Here is a 17149-nt window from a genome sequence, read left to right as displayed (position 1 = left end):
ACCATAGGGTGTGGCCAAAAACAAACACAAAAAGAGCCATCCTAAAAGTTCAGGGTGCTATTCACTCTGTTAGATAACTTAAGTCCCTTAAATTCCTTGAAGTAAAGAAAATGAAATGTCTTTAATGAAATGGAGGGTCTAGAAAGAAAAGTTAAATGGGAAAATGTTCAAAACATGGCTCTTGGAGTCATTTTAGCCCTGTCGAATGGAAAATGAACTGGGGGGGGCAGGGAGGTCCCCTCGGATTTACTGAGTGGTAACCATGAAAATCATATGGGGTGGAAAGACTCTTTAGCTATCCCTAGGTTGGGAATGACTTTAATGTGTTTTTTTTCCCACTAAAAACATTCCCATTAACTTTTACCCTTTAAGGGACAATGAAATTTTATAGATCTTAATCTATATCACTAGTACCATCATTGTTACATAATGATAAAAAAAAAAATACTTCTCAGAGCCTTTTGTTTGTTTCCCTTGAAGTCTTTCATTCCAAGTGCTTGGGTTTCTGAGCCGATTGGCCTCCTCTCCCGGATGCCATATATTCACGCTTGTGATGACTGCAGCCCTCCCACCCAGCGACAGCCTTCCTCAGCGGTTCCCACAAGACCCCCCCTAAGTCCTCTCATCTTCAGAGGTTGGGTAGGGATACTGAGTTCAACAGGACAGCCCCCACCTTGAGAACTGCCCCAGACTCTCTGCCTGGGTGCTGCCAAGCACAGGGGCAGTGGACAGCAAGCCTCAGAGGCATGGGGAGCTGTACGGGAGAGACGGGGGCTGAGGGCACCTGAGTACAGTCCAACGCTCGTCTCCAAGTGGGCGCCAGCAGAACTACTGGAGTGCCCGGTTTTCCTTGCGAATAATGTAAATCTGACCTAAGCACTGAGAAAGAAGGCAAGGAACTCCTCCCTTCACCTGTGAGCTGCGGGTGTCGCCTCCTGGAGAGCATGATGTGTGTCCTCACAGTGTGGGGGCGGACGGAACCGCCTCCGTGTGGCATCTCACTTGATACTTTCTTGGAGGACTCGAATCTCCACTAAAGTCTCAGAGCTCATTGGCAGAGCCACAGTATCAACACAGGCTGGCTAAATTCAACACCCCCCAGTCATATTGACTTATGCCCCCCTCCCCCAGGTACAGGGTTCAAGTGAAGTCAGAAGTACAAACTGCAGTTGTACGTGACCTTTAAAAATCTCCTGTCAAAAAAACCCTGAACAGATCCTTTACTGCAAAGGATTTGGCCTTCCACCCCCTTTTCAGGGGAGTGGGGAAAAAAAAAAAAACACCATTCATTGGCCCCCCCTGGAATCTACCTTTTTTTAAGCCAAAGAACATTAAAGTACCACCCACTCCCCACCTTCACCAGGGCAACTACTGACCTCCCAATGGTTCCTGCCTCCTGTGGGGGTGAGAGAGAGGGGGGAGCAGTTATCACCCACTTTAGAAAGCACAGCTTTACTGCTTTAACAGATCACACAGAGAGAAGCAGGGAGACCTTCTGCTACCCCAGTGCTGAGCTTTCCAATTAGGCAGTGTCTATTTCAACTTTATATCCTGAAATATAGAGAAGTTCAAAGCTTTCTTGGGCACAGTGAGCAGAAAAGTCAAACTTCACTGCATAGGCTTGAGTGGTCGTGACCCCCACGTGTGAAACTCCTGATCCCTGGCCCAGGAAGCCACCTCAGCTGCGTCCGGCTCCTGGCCTTGGGCTCCTGGCCTTCTGTGCACAAGGCTGGACGGACCAGCATGAGGGCAGTTACCCCGCTCCTTCCTCACTCATCAGTCTGGTGGGGGGCCATGGCTGCTGATGCCCTCACTGGAGATTCCGTCTTGCAGATCCAAACGTGTTCTTTGTGGAGGAAGTGCCCTTTTATCGCATATGGACTGTTTCAGAGGGAAAAAAAATGACTATTTTCTTTTTCAGTTTAATCTTTTCATACATTCAGTTAACCACCTGGTTGGGGCTGCACTTGGAACAGGTGGTGATTGGGATCAGTGCATGGGTGTGGCCCAAGAGTTAACTGAACTTCTCCCACTCTGGGACACAGACAGTGTGTGCTTACAGGAGTGTCATGGCACCGGCTCTCTCTCTCTCTCTCTCCCTCCCTCCCTCCCTCCCTCCCTCTCTCTCCCTCCCTCCCTCCCTCCCTCCCTCTCTCTCTCTCTCTCTCTTCTTTCTCCTGCAGGAGCCTCTGCGAAGGCTCCTACCCACTAGGAACAATAGGTAGCGACTGACAGTTGTCTGTGGACAACTTTCAGGTATCCATTGGTCACTTTACCTGGTCAATACCACTTTACTTGGTCAATACCACAATCCACAAGGTATCTTTCCACTTTGAAAGGTGGCTTGAGGCCTGATGTACAAGGACAAACTATTTCCAGTTGGAGGTACAAAATATTTTTCCTTGATTAAAAAAGTCCAGATGTATTTAATACTGCTCAGTGCATTGAAATGTATATTAAAGCATTGGCTCCTGCCTTATATATGTGAGACTCTGGTTTTGAATCCTGGCACCATCAGGTGTGGCCTTCACAGTTTTTTTAAAACACTTATAGAAAAAATATATATAATTTTAGATAAACCTACCTGTTAAATCTCCCATTGAAGTTTAGTTGTGTTTAACTTTATTTTTTATTTTTTGTTTTGGACCCAATCCAGCAGTTCTCAGAAGTTACTACCAGTTCTTTATTTGAGATCACTCCTGGTGGTTCTCAGGAGACCATATTGGTGCTGGGGATTGAACCGAGATCTTACACGTCAAGCAGGTGCTTGATACCTTTGAGCTATCTCCCTGGCCCATAACTGTGGGCATTTTGATGCGTGGGTGCTTATGTACCTTCAAATTGCCTTTTTTAACAGTTTGGGCAGAGCAAGTCCAGTTGCACCTCTCCATGATCATGAACCCGTTAGTGAAGAACTCAGGATTTCACCAGTACTAACTGTTAATGCTACAGTGATAAGCCTGGAGTCCTTCATGTTCGGAATAGACCCCCCCCCCAATCACTCCTGTAAAAATTTCTGGTCTGAAACAATTCCCTATAGTCACACTAACAGGTTCTCCTCACTTAAAACTTTTGTGATTAGACCGTGGAGATAACCTAGATGTCCAGGGGGTGACAGCCATCTCCTCTGTGAAATGTTCCAGAAGCAAGTCTGCTCTTTACTCCCATCTCCTTCGGTAGTAGAGGGCATGGGGGGATTCAGTGATGGGGGAAGGTGGGTATGTGGATATCTACGCCCAGCTTTCGGTGACTGCTGTTCAAAGCAGCCTCCAAGCTTGGTTGATCACCCCTCTCTCTGTCATCTCAGAGATCTCATTCCGAGTGTGGCAGTGTGGTGGCAGCCTGGAAATCATTCCTTGTAGTCGTGTGGGGCACGTGTTCCGGAAGCAGCATCCTTACACCTTCCCTGGCGGCAGTGGCACTGTCTTTGCCCGGTAAGTGTTTGCGAAAACTGAGAAGGGACCAAGAATGTTGTGACCACCACGCAGGTAGAAGTTGACCTTGGACTCTGAAAGGAGATACTCAAAATGCTGAATAAAAAAAAAAAATTTTTTTTCAACCCAGAGTCCACTACCCTGCAAAGCAGTCCTTTAGATTTGAAGGATGCATAAAAACCTTTTCAGACAAACAAGAGCTGGTGACATTTGCTACAACCGAACTAATCCTGCAAGAATTACTGAAAGGTCATTTGTAAAAAGAAGTGACCAATTGCAAAAATTATTATAGCACAGCTATATGTGTTTGTATAATTTATATATATACACATAAATATACGTATATTAAAAGATCACTATGAATTGTAATGTACTGAAAGTGTAACTGGGTGGATCAGGAGACAAAATCCAACTACTTACAAGTTCATGGGCTCAGACTGAAAAGATGGAAAACAGTCACACAAGCCATTGGTAGACAAAAAAATATAATAAAAATAAAATTAAAAACTGGGACAGCCATACTATGTCAAGCCAAATACATTCAATGTAAAGACTGTTTAGAGACAGATGGACACTACTTAGTGCTTAAGAAAACAGTAAATTGAGGCATACTGTATTTGACAATAAGGAGACACCTACAGCAAACTCAGAATGAAAAGATGGACAAGTCACACAACCTTATTATAGACCAAAAAGTAGCTGGGACAGCCATACATATATCAGACAAGTAGTATTTTATCTAAATAAGATAATTAGAGATAGGGACAGACAAGACCTTTTGATTAAGTCAACAGTAGATCAAAAAGTACTAACATATGTGTACCAAATGAAGGGTCAAAGATGTAAAACTTTTGCCACAGACCTAAAGAAACATATTGAGAGAAACATAATAATAGTGACAGACTTTAACTTTCAACTCTTATTGAAAGATCCAGAGAATAGAGTATTAGTAAAGATACAAGAGCCCTAACGGAGGAGTTAATAATTCTAGAATGAATTGACATACTTGGGGGATTCCATTCTCAAAACACTGAACACATATTCTTCTCTTATGCATACGAAACATTCTTGAGGGTAGATTGTATACTAGGGCATGGAAAAATTGCCCATGTTTTTAAACTGGAACAATCAGTGTTGTCAGAGTCACCAGTCTACCTAAATTACCATATAGTTTCAATGCAATCTCAATCCAAATTTCTGTGTCCTTTTTTTTTATATATATAATGTAGGAGCACTGCTATTTATTTAGCCATTGATTAAGCTGATTGAATTGGGTATGACCTCCACATTACTTTTTTTTTAAATTTTATAAGTTAATACACAATGTTTGATTACATTCAGTATTCAAACACCAATCCCACCACCATTACACCTTCCCACCACCAAATTCGGGATGTTTCCATCCCAAACCCCAATCCCTGTCCCAAAACACAACCAAAATAATATATTTGTATTTTCTGTTATGAAGAACTGCTGAACATGCTTACAAAAAAGTGTTTATATAGGAAACAGTGTGAAGATTGTTCTATTTTGGCAAGAGCTGTTAAGACATTCTATAGGATATCACTAACATGTTGCTAAAGTTTGGGTGATGTGAGCTTTGGGGGGTGTGTGTGTGTGTGTGTGTGTGTGTGTGTGTGTGTGTGTTTACACATATACATATCTGTGTATATATATACATACATATATATTTGAATGTATATATATGCATATATATCTATATGTATAGATATGTATATGTATATATGTGTGTATCTATATATGCATATATAGATACATATATGTGCATATATATTTCCCTCTATGATTTGTTGCCTACTATCTGAACCCCATCAGATGTGGTATGGCAATTATGGAGAATGGGTAGAGAATGTTTTATGATGTGGCGTGCAGCCACAACAGTGGCCGCGAGGTTCAGGAATATATTTTACTCATATGTGGGGCTCAGCTCCAGCTCGTGGGGAGCGGCTTTGAGCACGGTGGCAGTTGGGTTGTAGAAGTTTTTGGCTGCTGGAGCTGGGTACTTTGGGGTAGGGAGGGCTTTCACCTGCCCCCTTCTGGGGTGCCCCGGTGAAGACAGCCTGGCGAGGGGTCAGGACATTCTGCAGGCTCTTTCAGGAGTTTTAGTTTATAGTCCCTGGGTCTTGGTCGTTGATGAGATTCCATGGCACCGGGGGAAGTTTGTGCTGTGACTGCCAAGCTACTGGAAAACTGAGGACCTGGGGTGTGACCTTAAAGGACTTAAAATGATCAACAGTAAGTTTCTTTTTGGAACCATGTTTCCCTGAATAGCCATAGCCCTACTGAGAAACAAGAAATTGGAAGTTATCTTATTATATAACTTGAAACTCTGTTATAAAACTATAGTGATCAAAACATCATGGTACTGGAATAAGGATAGATTCTCTGACCAAAGGGTTAGAATTGAGAACACAAAGACAAATCCCCATATCTGTGCTCAATTAATGTTTGACAAAGGGACTAGGTACATGAAGTTGAATAATGATAATATCTTCAGCAAATGGTGTTGGGGAAACTGGATAGGCATATGTCAAAACAATGAAGCTGGATCCATATCTTGCACCTTAACTCAAAAGTCGATTCGAAGTGTATCAAACCTTAAGGTCAGATCAGAATACAGAAAATATGCTGAGGGAAATATAGGCAGAACGCTCCAAGATTTGGACCTTAAGGTTGTTTTTAATGATATGACTCCACTGGCAAAGGCAAAAGAAACCAAGTTGGTGTATTACTAAAGAAACACGGGTAAACCTTAAAGACACCATACTACATGAGGAAAAAGAAAATTCACTTGACACATCAGATAACAGATTGATATCCAAGATAAATAAAGCACTCACAAAAATCAATAACAGAAAAGCAAATTGATTTTTTTTTACTTTTTTTATTGAATCACTGTGAGATAGACCCTTAAAAGCTCTTCATGATTAGGTTTCAGTTGTATAGTGTTCCAGCACTCATCCCTCACCAGTGTACATTTCCCAGCACCAGTGTCCCCAGGTTCCCTCCCATCACCCCCACCCCCTACCCCACAGCCTGCTCCTATGGCAGGTGCTTTTCTTCTCTCTCTCTCTCTCTCTCTCTCTCTCTCTCTCTCTCTCTCTGTCAAGAAAAATGTTTAAAACCCTTTCAAAAATATGGAGAGAGGAAGTCAACAGACTCTGAAGTGCTCGTCACTACTTATTACCCGGGAAATCCAAATAAAGATGATAATGAGATATCATCTCACACCAGTAGGAATGATGCACATCGGAAAACCTGGGAACAATCTTTGTTGCCCTTATGGACAATAGTATGGAGGTTTCCCAGAAAAGTCAAAATAGAGCTGTCCTCTGACACTGCAATGTTTTTTCTTGATGCCTACCCCCAGGACACAAAACATTCAAAAGCATAAGTACACCACTATTGCAGCACCTGAGCACTATAGCTAGGGTGGGGAATCAACCTTGGTAACAACAATAGATGAATACAACAGATAAACAGATAATGAAAGTATAGGTGTATGCGTGTGTGTGTGTGTGTGTGTGTGTGTGTGTGTGTGTACACATACACACAGTGGAATATTATTCAGGTACAAGTTCCACTGAAACTTAAATATTAAGTGAAACAAGTCAGAAGAAGTGGTGGATGGTCTCATTTTCTGTGGTATATGGAAAAATAATAAGAGAAGGGAATGCCTATGTATGGGGGGAGGGGTTAAACCCAGATTACACGACCCTGTGTCATAGAAATGAGGACTGGGAAGGAAAGAAACCAAGGGTAGGGGAGTAAGAAAAGTTGGATAGCAGGTAATGGGCACGGAGTACATAGTATATCTAATGAACGATGGCGTCAACTAGACTGGAACATAAAATCCAAAGTACCACAACCAAACTCAGGACACAGGCTGGGATATGAAAGCAGAGCCAGGGACATTGTTGGAGGGAAGTCAGCACTGGTGGTACTGGAGTGGTATTGGAACATTGTACACCTGAAGCTAAATATGAATAACTGTAAATCTTGGTGTTTTTGTATTTAATGAATATTTTTAAAAGAAAGATGCCTTCTCCAAACAAATGTTTTAATTTAGATTATTTGAAAAGCTAACCATTTTTAGGAGGCTTTTCAGAGAGAGAAAAAGAATTACTTTCTTTTTTTTTTTCTTTTTGGGTCACATCCAGCAATGCTGAGGGGTTACTCCTGGCTCTGCACTCAGGAATTTCTCCTGGCTGGGGGACCATATGGGATGCTGGGGGTTGAATCTGGGTTGGCTGCGTGCAAGGCAAAGGCCCTACCTTCTGTATTATCACTCCAGCCCCAATAACTACTTTCAAAGGGAAACATGACCACCTCGTGGATTTACTTTTGAGGAGCAGAATGCCATCTTTTGGGTTCTGGAAGCCAAGAAGCTAACTGTGAATGCTCTCATAAACACTTTACCGAAAGTTGGCAGGGTCATATGCTGATGTCTGTGCGGGTGGGAACCCTTCATACAAGTTAGTCTTTCGAAGTAGCTGGTTCCAGTGGCCTGATTGGTCACAAACCGTGCTTCTCTCTTGGTCATGAGATGTAAGCACATGATTCCCATTCTAGAAAAGCCCTGCCAGTTGAACAGAACAGACTGTAAGAACTCCAGAAGGAAGGCCTCTCTTCCCTCACCTCGTCCAGATAGGAGAGTGAACTCGGTTCTGTAGAAAAGGACGTAATTTTGATACAGCTCATTTGTTCTTAACTTTCCCAGAGCTACCCTAGAGGCAAGAATGCCTTTGTTCTGCCCCTTGGTACCAGCCTTCAGTGGATATGTAGTATTGGTTATTTCAGAATTCTCTTTTGTTCTATATGATACAGACTGGGTCCTTTATATGTGTGTGTATGTATATATATGTGTGTATGTATGAATATGTCTGTATACATGTGTGTATATATTGTATATGTGTATATATGTGTATATATGTGTATGTGTATATATGTATATATGTATGTATATATGTGTGTGTGTATATATATATATCTGCTTGTGCTACAATTTAAATTTGACTTGAGCTTTCTGACAGTTTGTTCCCTGAAACACGAGGGAGTGAGCTGTCTTGTTCAGTAGGCACAGAGCATGCCATCTCCCCGTAAATACAGCACAGAGTGCTAAACCAGCAGTCTTCTCCTCTGCCTAGTGCTGCGCATCACTGCCAGAACCTTAGCCCACCCAGCAGGAAGCAGTGCTCACAATGCTCTTTGACAGGAAGAAAGCAAATCACAGATCAAGGAGATTTGTTTTGTTTCTAGTAACACCCGCCGAGCAGCAGAGGTCTGGATGGATGAATACAAAAATTTCTATTATGCAGCAGTGCCTTCTGCCAGAAACGTTCCTTATGGAAAGTAAGTGTTACTTGGTCCTCTCCCGGGGTGCCGTACTTGGAATCACTGTGTGTGTCCTGGGGGGGTGGGGGTTGGGGGGCGAGCAGCGGTGTTGGGAAAGAGGAAGCAGGGCAAAGAAGGAGCATAACAAAGTCTGCACCCTAAGAATCATTCTGTGGCCAGACCTGAGAACAACTGCTAGGTGTCAAAGGATGGTCTCTGCTTAAGTTACGTGAGGGCCCTGGGTGGAAGCGCATGGATGGGGGTGGAGGTACAAGGGGGACTGAGACTGGGGGGAGGGGTGGGGAGGGCAGGGGGGTTGCATGGAGGCCCTAGCGGAAAGGTAAATGGGGGCTGGTGGGTCACAGAACAGAAGTTCACATAATCCGCACTGTGCTACCTTCCCCGACCCTATTCTGCTAGCATATTTCCAAGCTTACGTAGGAAGCCTAACCCTCCATAAAGTTTCATGAATGAGTCTTGTTTCCCTACCTCCAGTATTCAGAGCCGATTGGAACTTAGGAAGAAACTCAGCTGCAAGCCATTCAAATGGTACCTTGAAAATGTCTATCCAGAACTACGGTAAGCTCTTATGGATTTCTCCTTGTAAGCGCATAGAAGTGACAGTACCAGACAGTGAGACCTTACGAAATGAAGGAATGATTGAACTTGGGTGGCAAGAGTTGGGGAATTGGGGCTCCCAGTGAGAGCCCTATGCCCTCACCCCAGCTGCTCTCTGTAGGGCCCTAAATGTCCTCCCTGAATTCTGTTTTCTACTAAGTCGCTTTCCCTTTGTTCATGGACAGTCTCTAGACGGTCTCTCATTGTCATGCCTTTCTACTTGATCCCCTTTGGTAAGACGGCAAAGGTTATAGAACCCAGTGGACTGTTGCATCACCCTTCTGCTCCTTTTGCTCTCATCACTGGGCATCCAAACCCACTAAGGGTGGGCGGTGCAGATATTATGTCCCCCTTAGTGGATTTGTCACTTTCCATGTTGTTCTTCTTACAGCATGCATCATCTCCCGTGGGCTGATACCTTAGGGCCCTCACAGAGACTGGGAGAAGGGCCCCCTGCCTGTGCCTACCTTCCTAGACTGGTTTGCGACACATGTAATATGGGGATGAGAATGCTGGCATCCTGCATTCCGCCAGGACAAAAATGCTGCCTATCCTCTCTATTCTGGCCTTTCTTTTTTTTTTTTAGGTTTTTTTTTTTTCATTTTAATGAGTCATCATGAAATAACAGTACAGACTTAAAAATTTTCATGATTACATTTCAATCGAACAATGTTCAAGTACCCATCCCTCCACCAGTGCCCATTCCCCACCATCAATGTTCCTAGTGTCCCTCCCGTCACCCACCCCTTTCTAACCCCTGCCTTTGTGGTAGACACATTCCCTCTTTCTCTCTCTCTCCTTTTGTGTGTTATGGTTTGCAACATAGACACTAAGCAGCCATCATGTTTGGTCCATAGTCTACTTTCAGCACACATCTACCATCCTGAGCGATCCCTCCAACCATCATTTGCTTAATGGTCTCTTCTCCATCCCACCTGCCTTTTCCCCCAGCACATGATATCAGCTTCTGAGCCGTGAGGCCACCCTCCTGGCCTTTATCTTTACTATCCTTAGGTGTTATTCTCCTATTATGTTACTATGTATTCCACAAATGGGTGTAGTCATTCTGCATCTGTCCTGCTCTTTCTGACTCGCTTCGCTTAGCATAATACTCTCCATGTTGATCCACTTATGTGCAAATTTCATGGTTTCATCTTTTTTAACAGCTGCATAGTATTCCATTGTATAGATATACCAAAGTTTCTTTAACCAGTCATCTGTTCTCAGGCACTTGGGTTTTTTCCAGATTCTGGCTATTGTAAATAGTGCTGCAATAAACATACAAGTGCAGATGTCATTTCTACTGTGCTTTTTTGCATCTCCAGGATATATTCTCAGAAGTGGTATTGCTGGGTCAAATGGGAGCCCAATTTCTAGTTTTTTGAGAAACGTCCATATTGTTTTCTGAACAGGCTGGACTATGCAGCATTCCCACAAGCAGTGAAGGAGAGTCCTTTTCTCCCCACATGCATGCCAACACAGGTTGCTTTTGTTTTTCTGGATGTGTGCCAGTCTCTGTGGTGTGAGATGATATCTCATTGTTGTTTTGATCTGCATCTTTCTGATGATTAGTGATGAAGAGCATTTTTCATGTGCCTTTTTGGCCTTTCATTTTAAATTAATGTCAACTTTCTGATCCTAAGTCCTGAGGGATCCCTGCTGCTCTTAACAGAGAACTGGAAAGTTTTTGCAGGGTTTGGGCATCCTTTGGACTTTCAAAAGGAGCTGTCAGGCAAAGATTTTGCCATAATGTGGCACATTCTTTATTTCTAATACTGCCAAACATTTTTGCAGTAAGTCATGTCTCTCTACCACAATGACTCCAGACCAGAGACCACTGTACTGTCTTTTGTGCTGACAATGCCTTCAGAGCCTTGTCACAGGTTTGTGACAAGCTTGATAATGTGACCTCACTGCCTTACTGCTGTTCACCTATATTGCTCTCTGGAACTATTTGCTTTTAATATAATATCTGGGACCCATGCTACCCTGCTCCCGGGTGGTGAGGATTCCAGATATCCTCCTCACCTTACATTTGGAGTTGAGAATAGCAGTAGTCACCATGTGGCAGCCCCTGATCATTGTCTCCTCAACCCAAACCCCACCCCTGCCAATGAGGGACACTCCAAGAGTGGATTAAAGCCACATAGTGATACAGTGCTGTTTTCACTGCTAATCATTAATGGATGATGATGCCAGCCGGGACACACAGTTTTTCCCTTAGGTCACCTGTGAGTTAGGGTGACATTGGACTGTGTACTGCTTAAGATCACATCTGAGGGGCTGGAGAGATAGTACAGCAGGTAGGGTACTTGCCTTGCGTACAGCTCACCCAGGTTCAATCCAGGGCATCCCATATGGTCCTCTGAGCACCACCAGGAGTAATTCCTGAGTGCAGAGCCAGGAGTAACCCCTGAGCATTGCTGGGTGTGCCCCACCGCTCAAAAAAGAGACCGCATCTAAAGTATCCAGTACCACATCCATGGGAAAATAATGCAAGTTCAGGGAGACAGTAGCTGGATATTTATGCCAGACCTATATCATTTGCTGAGACCCTGGCTGCTTAAACTGCAATATTTAAGGTTTCATTTGCAACCAAGCACTGTGCAGAGGGGGAACTGAGGTTAGAGAATGTGTCCGAAAGACCACATGGCTGGTATTTGGCAGAGGCAGGTTCAGTTCCAATCTCCGCCTAAAGCATTTGGCTCTCAGAACCTGCCATGCTCCTTGGCCTCTTTTCATAGAAACCTGGCAGAACTGCTTCTGTTTCCCTACCAGGGCAAGGTCCAGTTTGCAGTCTTTTGGAAAGTTTGTGGCTATAGGACCTGACACCATTAATTGCTTTCCTAAGCGACTTATGACATTAAAGGAACTTTTTCTCGCCAGGAAAATTGCCCTGATGCAAATTATAAAGGATTCTTCTCTGACTTCAGTCTCGATATGGGTTAAAAACCTAGAAACTGAAAGACATGCTATTGCATGGGCCTGCCTGAGGTGGGGTGGGCCTGCGGTCTGGTAACAGCCTTCATTTCTCCTGCTGCCTCAGCGTGCTACAGAGCCTAGCAACTGATTCTCCCCTTACTTTCCAGGGTGCCCGACCACCAGGACATAGCTTTTGGGGCGTTGCAGCAAGGAACCAACTGCCTGGACACTTTGGGCCATTTTGCAGATGGAGTTGTTGGGGTCTATGAGTGTCACAATGCTGGGGGGAACCAGGTATGTATCCACAGGGGCAACCAGCTCCTAGAGAACCCAAGGAAACAGAGAGAAGAGGGACCTGAGATTACGAGTCCTGTGTTTGTGCCACCATTCTCCTGTAATGGGAGATGTCTGGTTAGAAGCACTGGGTTCTTGCTAGGAAGCAGCCTGCATTAGCTGGGAAGTACCCCACCCCACCCCCCACCATCGCTGCCGACATAGTCTGTACTGACTTACAGAGCCTGTCGTCAGCCTCAAGACAGGCTCTTCTGGGGGCTGGCACGATAGCACAGCAGGCAGGGCGTTTGCCTTGCACACGGCCGACCCAGGTTCGATTCCCAGCATCCCATATGGTTCCCCCGAGCACCGCCAGGAGTAATTCCTGAGTGCAGAGCCAGGAGTCACCTCTGTGCACCGCTGGTTGTGACCAAAAAGCAAAAAACAGAAAAAGAAACATTCAGTGCCCCCCTAGGGAGTGTAGTAACCACTTTGGGAAACCGTGCTCCACTCTAAGCATGAAGATTTCTGTGGGACATGGGGCACCATATTGGAGTGAAAAGGCAGTGATCTTCCTTACCCTCCCTACCCCCAGATCCTACCCAGAAGTTGGTATTTGAGCCCCAGAGCACTTCTCCCTGGAGAGCTGGGCAGGCCGACCCTGAGGCTACTGGATTCCTGTATAAGTTTTAGCATCTCCTTTTAGGCTCCAGGGTGTCTTGCTTTGTACCGTTAATCCTCGCCTCTGTGCTCTGTGCTTAGGAGCTGTTCCCAGGATGTCTTACTTGAGGGGAATAAATCAGGGCCTCCCAGTATCATGCTAAGTGAAATGAGTGAGAAAGAGAGGGACAGACATAGAGGGACTGCACTTTTTTTTTTTTTGTGGAATATAAAATAACATCACATGAGGCTGACACCCAAGGACAGTAGATACAAAGGCCAGGGGGACTGCCCCATAGCTGGAAGACTGCTTCATGAGCAGAGGGGAGAAGGCAGGTGGAATAGAGAAGGGATCACTAAGAAAATGATGGCTGGAGGAACCAGTTGGGATGGGAGATGTGTGCCGAAAGTAGATAATGGACCAAACATGATGACCTCTCAGTGTCTGTGCTGCAAGTATAATGCCCAAAAGTAGAGAGAGAGTATGGGGAATATTGTCTGCCATAGAGGCAGGGGAGGGTGGGAAAGGCCCCCCCTTTCCCAGGATATTGGTGGTGGGGAATGTGCACTGGTGGAGGGATGGGTGTTTGATCATTGTGAGATTGTAACCCAAACATGAAAGCTTGTAACTTTCGGTGACTCTCACGGTGATTCAATAAAATTTTAAAAATTAAAAAAAAAAAAAAGTAAGGGCCTCCCAGCGGTAGCCACTCCCAACTATATGAGGTAACAGTGTTGTATCATGATCTTAGCTCAGGTGGTGGCCTCACTCAGAGCCTAAAGCTAACCCAACTCAGCTCAGGTCTGCCTTGAAGAATAGACAGGACTGCTCTCTTGCCCTTATTGTGTTTGCTCTTTCGATACCCCTAGCAGAGGCTTTTGTTTCCTCTCCAGCAAATGTGACTGGCACCTGCCATGCCAAGTGCTATGTGAGGTCATTGTGGGTCATGGTTAAGGGCCAGAGAGATAGTACCATAGTACAGCTGGTAAGGTGCCATTTGATCCTTGACATCTGATATGGTCCCCTCCTCGACCCCCCCTCCCACACACACATACCCACAAAACATAACAGGAGTGATTCCTGAGCACAGCCAGGCATGACCTAAAAACAAAGACAGTCATGGTCAGGCTCTTTTAGCTCAGCTCAGTTTTTGTGTACCTAAAAGGGAAATTATAATTGCCTCTCCTGGGACTGTTGTGTAAAGCACTGTAAATTTTACTCAGCAGATAAAAGCAGCCAGTGGATATGAGAGTGTGTGTGTGTGTGTGTGTGTGTGTGTGTGTGTGTGTGTGTGTGTTTGTAAATAGGTCAATTTCTCATTTCAGAGAACTTACTGAGCAGTGGTGGTACAACTTACTACAATAGTCGTCACTGTGTTTTTGCTTCATTATGTAATTAATCTCTTCCATTAATTACAAAACACATTTACAAAGACTCACTCTCTCCAGCCCAACTGCATGCGGAGGCAGTCATTCTAAAATAATGTAGGTGGAACAGTTAGCCCTGAATTTTCGGGGTAACTTAAGTTTGAGCTGCAGTGTTTCTTTACAACTCATACGTAAATGATAGAAAATTGTCGCTCGGCATTTTCATTTGGGGCCCACATAATTAAACAGTTTGTCCAAGGAACTCTGGTTTGTGAGGAACGTTTGCACATCATTCAGGTCAGTCAGTGATGCATCCTGAGCCTTGCCTCTCCCAGGGCTCACTCTTAGGCAGGGTCCTCTGTTACGTGATACGATTTTTTTCCCGTAGTTTCATCCTTCCCTTTTGCCCCTGTCTCTGGGGCTTTTACCTCTCTCCTTTCATTTCACAGCCAGGTGCGGCATGCCTCTGATTTCTCTTTTATGTTCTAGGAATGGGCGTTGACAAAAGAGAAGTCAGTGAAGCACATGGACTTGTGCTTGACCGTTGTGGACCGGGCCCCTGGCTCCCTCATAAAGCTGCAGGGCTGCCGAGAAAACGACAGCAGACAGGTGCGTCTTCCTCCTGCCGTGGACTGCAGCTTGTGTTCATGTCGTGCTCTGAATAATGTGCCACTTCCCTTTCTCCCTGAAACTCCTGTCTCTCCTCCGACTCCCCCAAGTCCTGTGGTTCTGATTTGGGGTGGCTGTAATCATGAGGTGTGTTGGGGTCCTGACCAGTCAACCCTGGCACACTGGAGTATGATCCCCCAAAGTCGCCAGACTTACTCCCTATAGCAGAGGGAGTGGGTAGGAGAGAAGGCTCTGCCCCGGCCCTCTGCGCACCGCGGACTCCAGCCGCCTCAGAGAAAGAACCACCCGGAGACGGGGAAGGCTGGTGGTCAATCAGCAATCCGTTTATTAGCTCTCACACGGGGTTTTATACATATGTTTCAGGGAGTAATCCACGTGTATCACATTTACCTCATCAGGCTCAGTACAGATGTTAGTTAATGATTTGCATCTCCTGCTCTCAGGGCCAGGTGTATCAGCTCAGGCAAATGGTAACTGTTACATCCCTCATCCTCAACCAGAGTGCCTGTGTGTGTGGCACGCTGGAGCAAGCCCCTGGCCCCCCAGCTCTTGCTTTCAGGGGCAGGGGACTTGGTCCAAGCCTCAGGCAGGCTGCAGAGACCCCCAGCAGTGAACCTGCCCTGCAGCAGAGGCTGTTCTGTCTCACTCCAGCTCCATGCTCTGGATTGCTTCCGGAAATCTGCCGTACTACCCTCCCTTCATCCGTCCTGGGTCATGGCTTTCCGTATATTCATGATCAGTGTGTATTTGGGTCTCACACTCTGCATTGACTGAGAAGGCAAAGCCATATTTTGTCACTGTCTGTTCAGCTACCTTGAAGACTTGTTAGGACATGCTCTGAGCTGGGCACTAGTGGGGTGTTAGCTTGCTGCCTCCTCATAGTGAGGTGCAAGGTAAGCAGTGCTGGAAACGTCTTGGTAGTCATTATAATACCACATCGTCTAGATGTGGATGTCTCAAAACTGGTCACAGGGGCTACTGTCTTAGAGATGGAGATGTTGGTAGCTGGAACATACTTTCTGATTTATGCACATTGTGGTAGGAACCCCACAACTTTCACCTTATCAGACCTTTGTATGTAGCAGTACAGACAGGTGCAGGAGTAGGGAGGAAAAGAAAAGCGATATCCTGTGGTGCACAGCTTCTCTGTAGGGCAGAAGCAAAAGGCAAACTAAGAAGGCATGTGGTGGCAGCCCATCACACCACACCGTGCACATGGCCCAGGCTCAGATCCACCTGCAGTTAGGAAAAATGCCAGTCTGAATGAAGAAAAGCTCTCTATTAAAGCTTTGTTTAAAATATAAGCTTGGGGGCCAGGGTGAGAGTACGGCAGGTAGGGCATTTGCCTTGCACACAGCCAACCCAGGTTGGATCTCTGACACCCCTTATAATCCCCGGATTGCTGGGAATAAGCTCTGAGGTCACTCCCTCAAAAACAACAACAGAAATCAATAAAAGTTTGTAATAATATAACAAATTAAAAGCTGACTTTTGTTAGCAATTCTTAAGTCACTAACCTACAGATTAGGAAGAATAGAAAGTGAACTTCATCAGAATGTCACTGAGGGGGTGTCCTTGTTCTGTGTCCATTACTCATTTTGATCTCTGCCCTATCATGAAGATCTACAAAGAAGCCTTTAGGTTTTTTCCCCCCATTCTTATTGAGGTGCCCTAATTTATAACTTAATGATAGTTTCAAATATACATCATTCCAATACCACCCTCATCACCAGAGTGTCCGCTTCCCTTAACATATGTCAAAAAGATCTTTCCCATCCACCCAAGCCCAGATAAATTTAGTTCTGTATACCAAGTCTTCAGTTCTGTTGCCTTTGGCCATTTTTTGCTCCCTTGCTTTGAATCTTTATATTGCACATATGAAAGAGATG

The 17149-nt window shown here is 44.9% G+C and overlaps 1 protein-coding gene across 1 annotated transcript in view; it reads left to right on the top strand.

The window, feature by feature from the left end:
- GALNT2 (polypeptide N-acetylgalactosaminyltransferase 2) overlaps positions 1-17149 on the top strand; it is a 224189-nt gene that overhangs the window by 201107 nt on the left and 5933 nt on the right. The window contains exons 11-15 of the mRNA XM_055146756.1: positions 3308-3434; positions 8715-8807; positions 9285-9368; positions 12497-12623; positions 15120-15239. Of these exons, the coding sequence (XP_055002731.1) occupies positions 3308-3434; positions 8715-8807; positions 9285-9368; positions 12497-12623; positions 15120-15239 (551 nt within the window). The remainder of the gene's footprint in view (positions 1-3307; positions 3435-8714; positions 8808-9284; positions 9369-12496; positions 12624-15119; positions 15240-17149) is intronic.

This window comes from Sorex araneus, chromosome 9 (genome assembly GCF_027595985.1).
Source record: "Sorex araneus isolate mSorAra2 chromosome 9, mSorAra2.pri, whole genome shotgun sequence".
NCBI classification, from domain to species: Eukaryota; Metazoa; Chordata; class Mammalia; order Eulipotyphla; family Soricidae; genus Sorex; species Sorex araneus.
The sequence above is the reverse complement of the archived record's forward strand: the minus strand, read 5'-3'. Positions and strand labels throughout refer to the sequence as shown.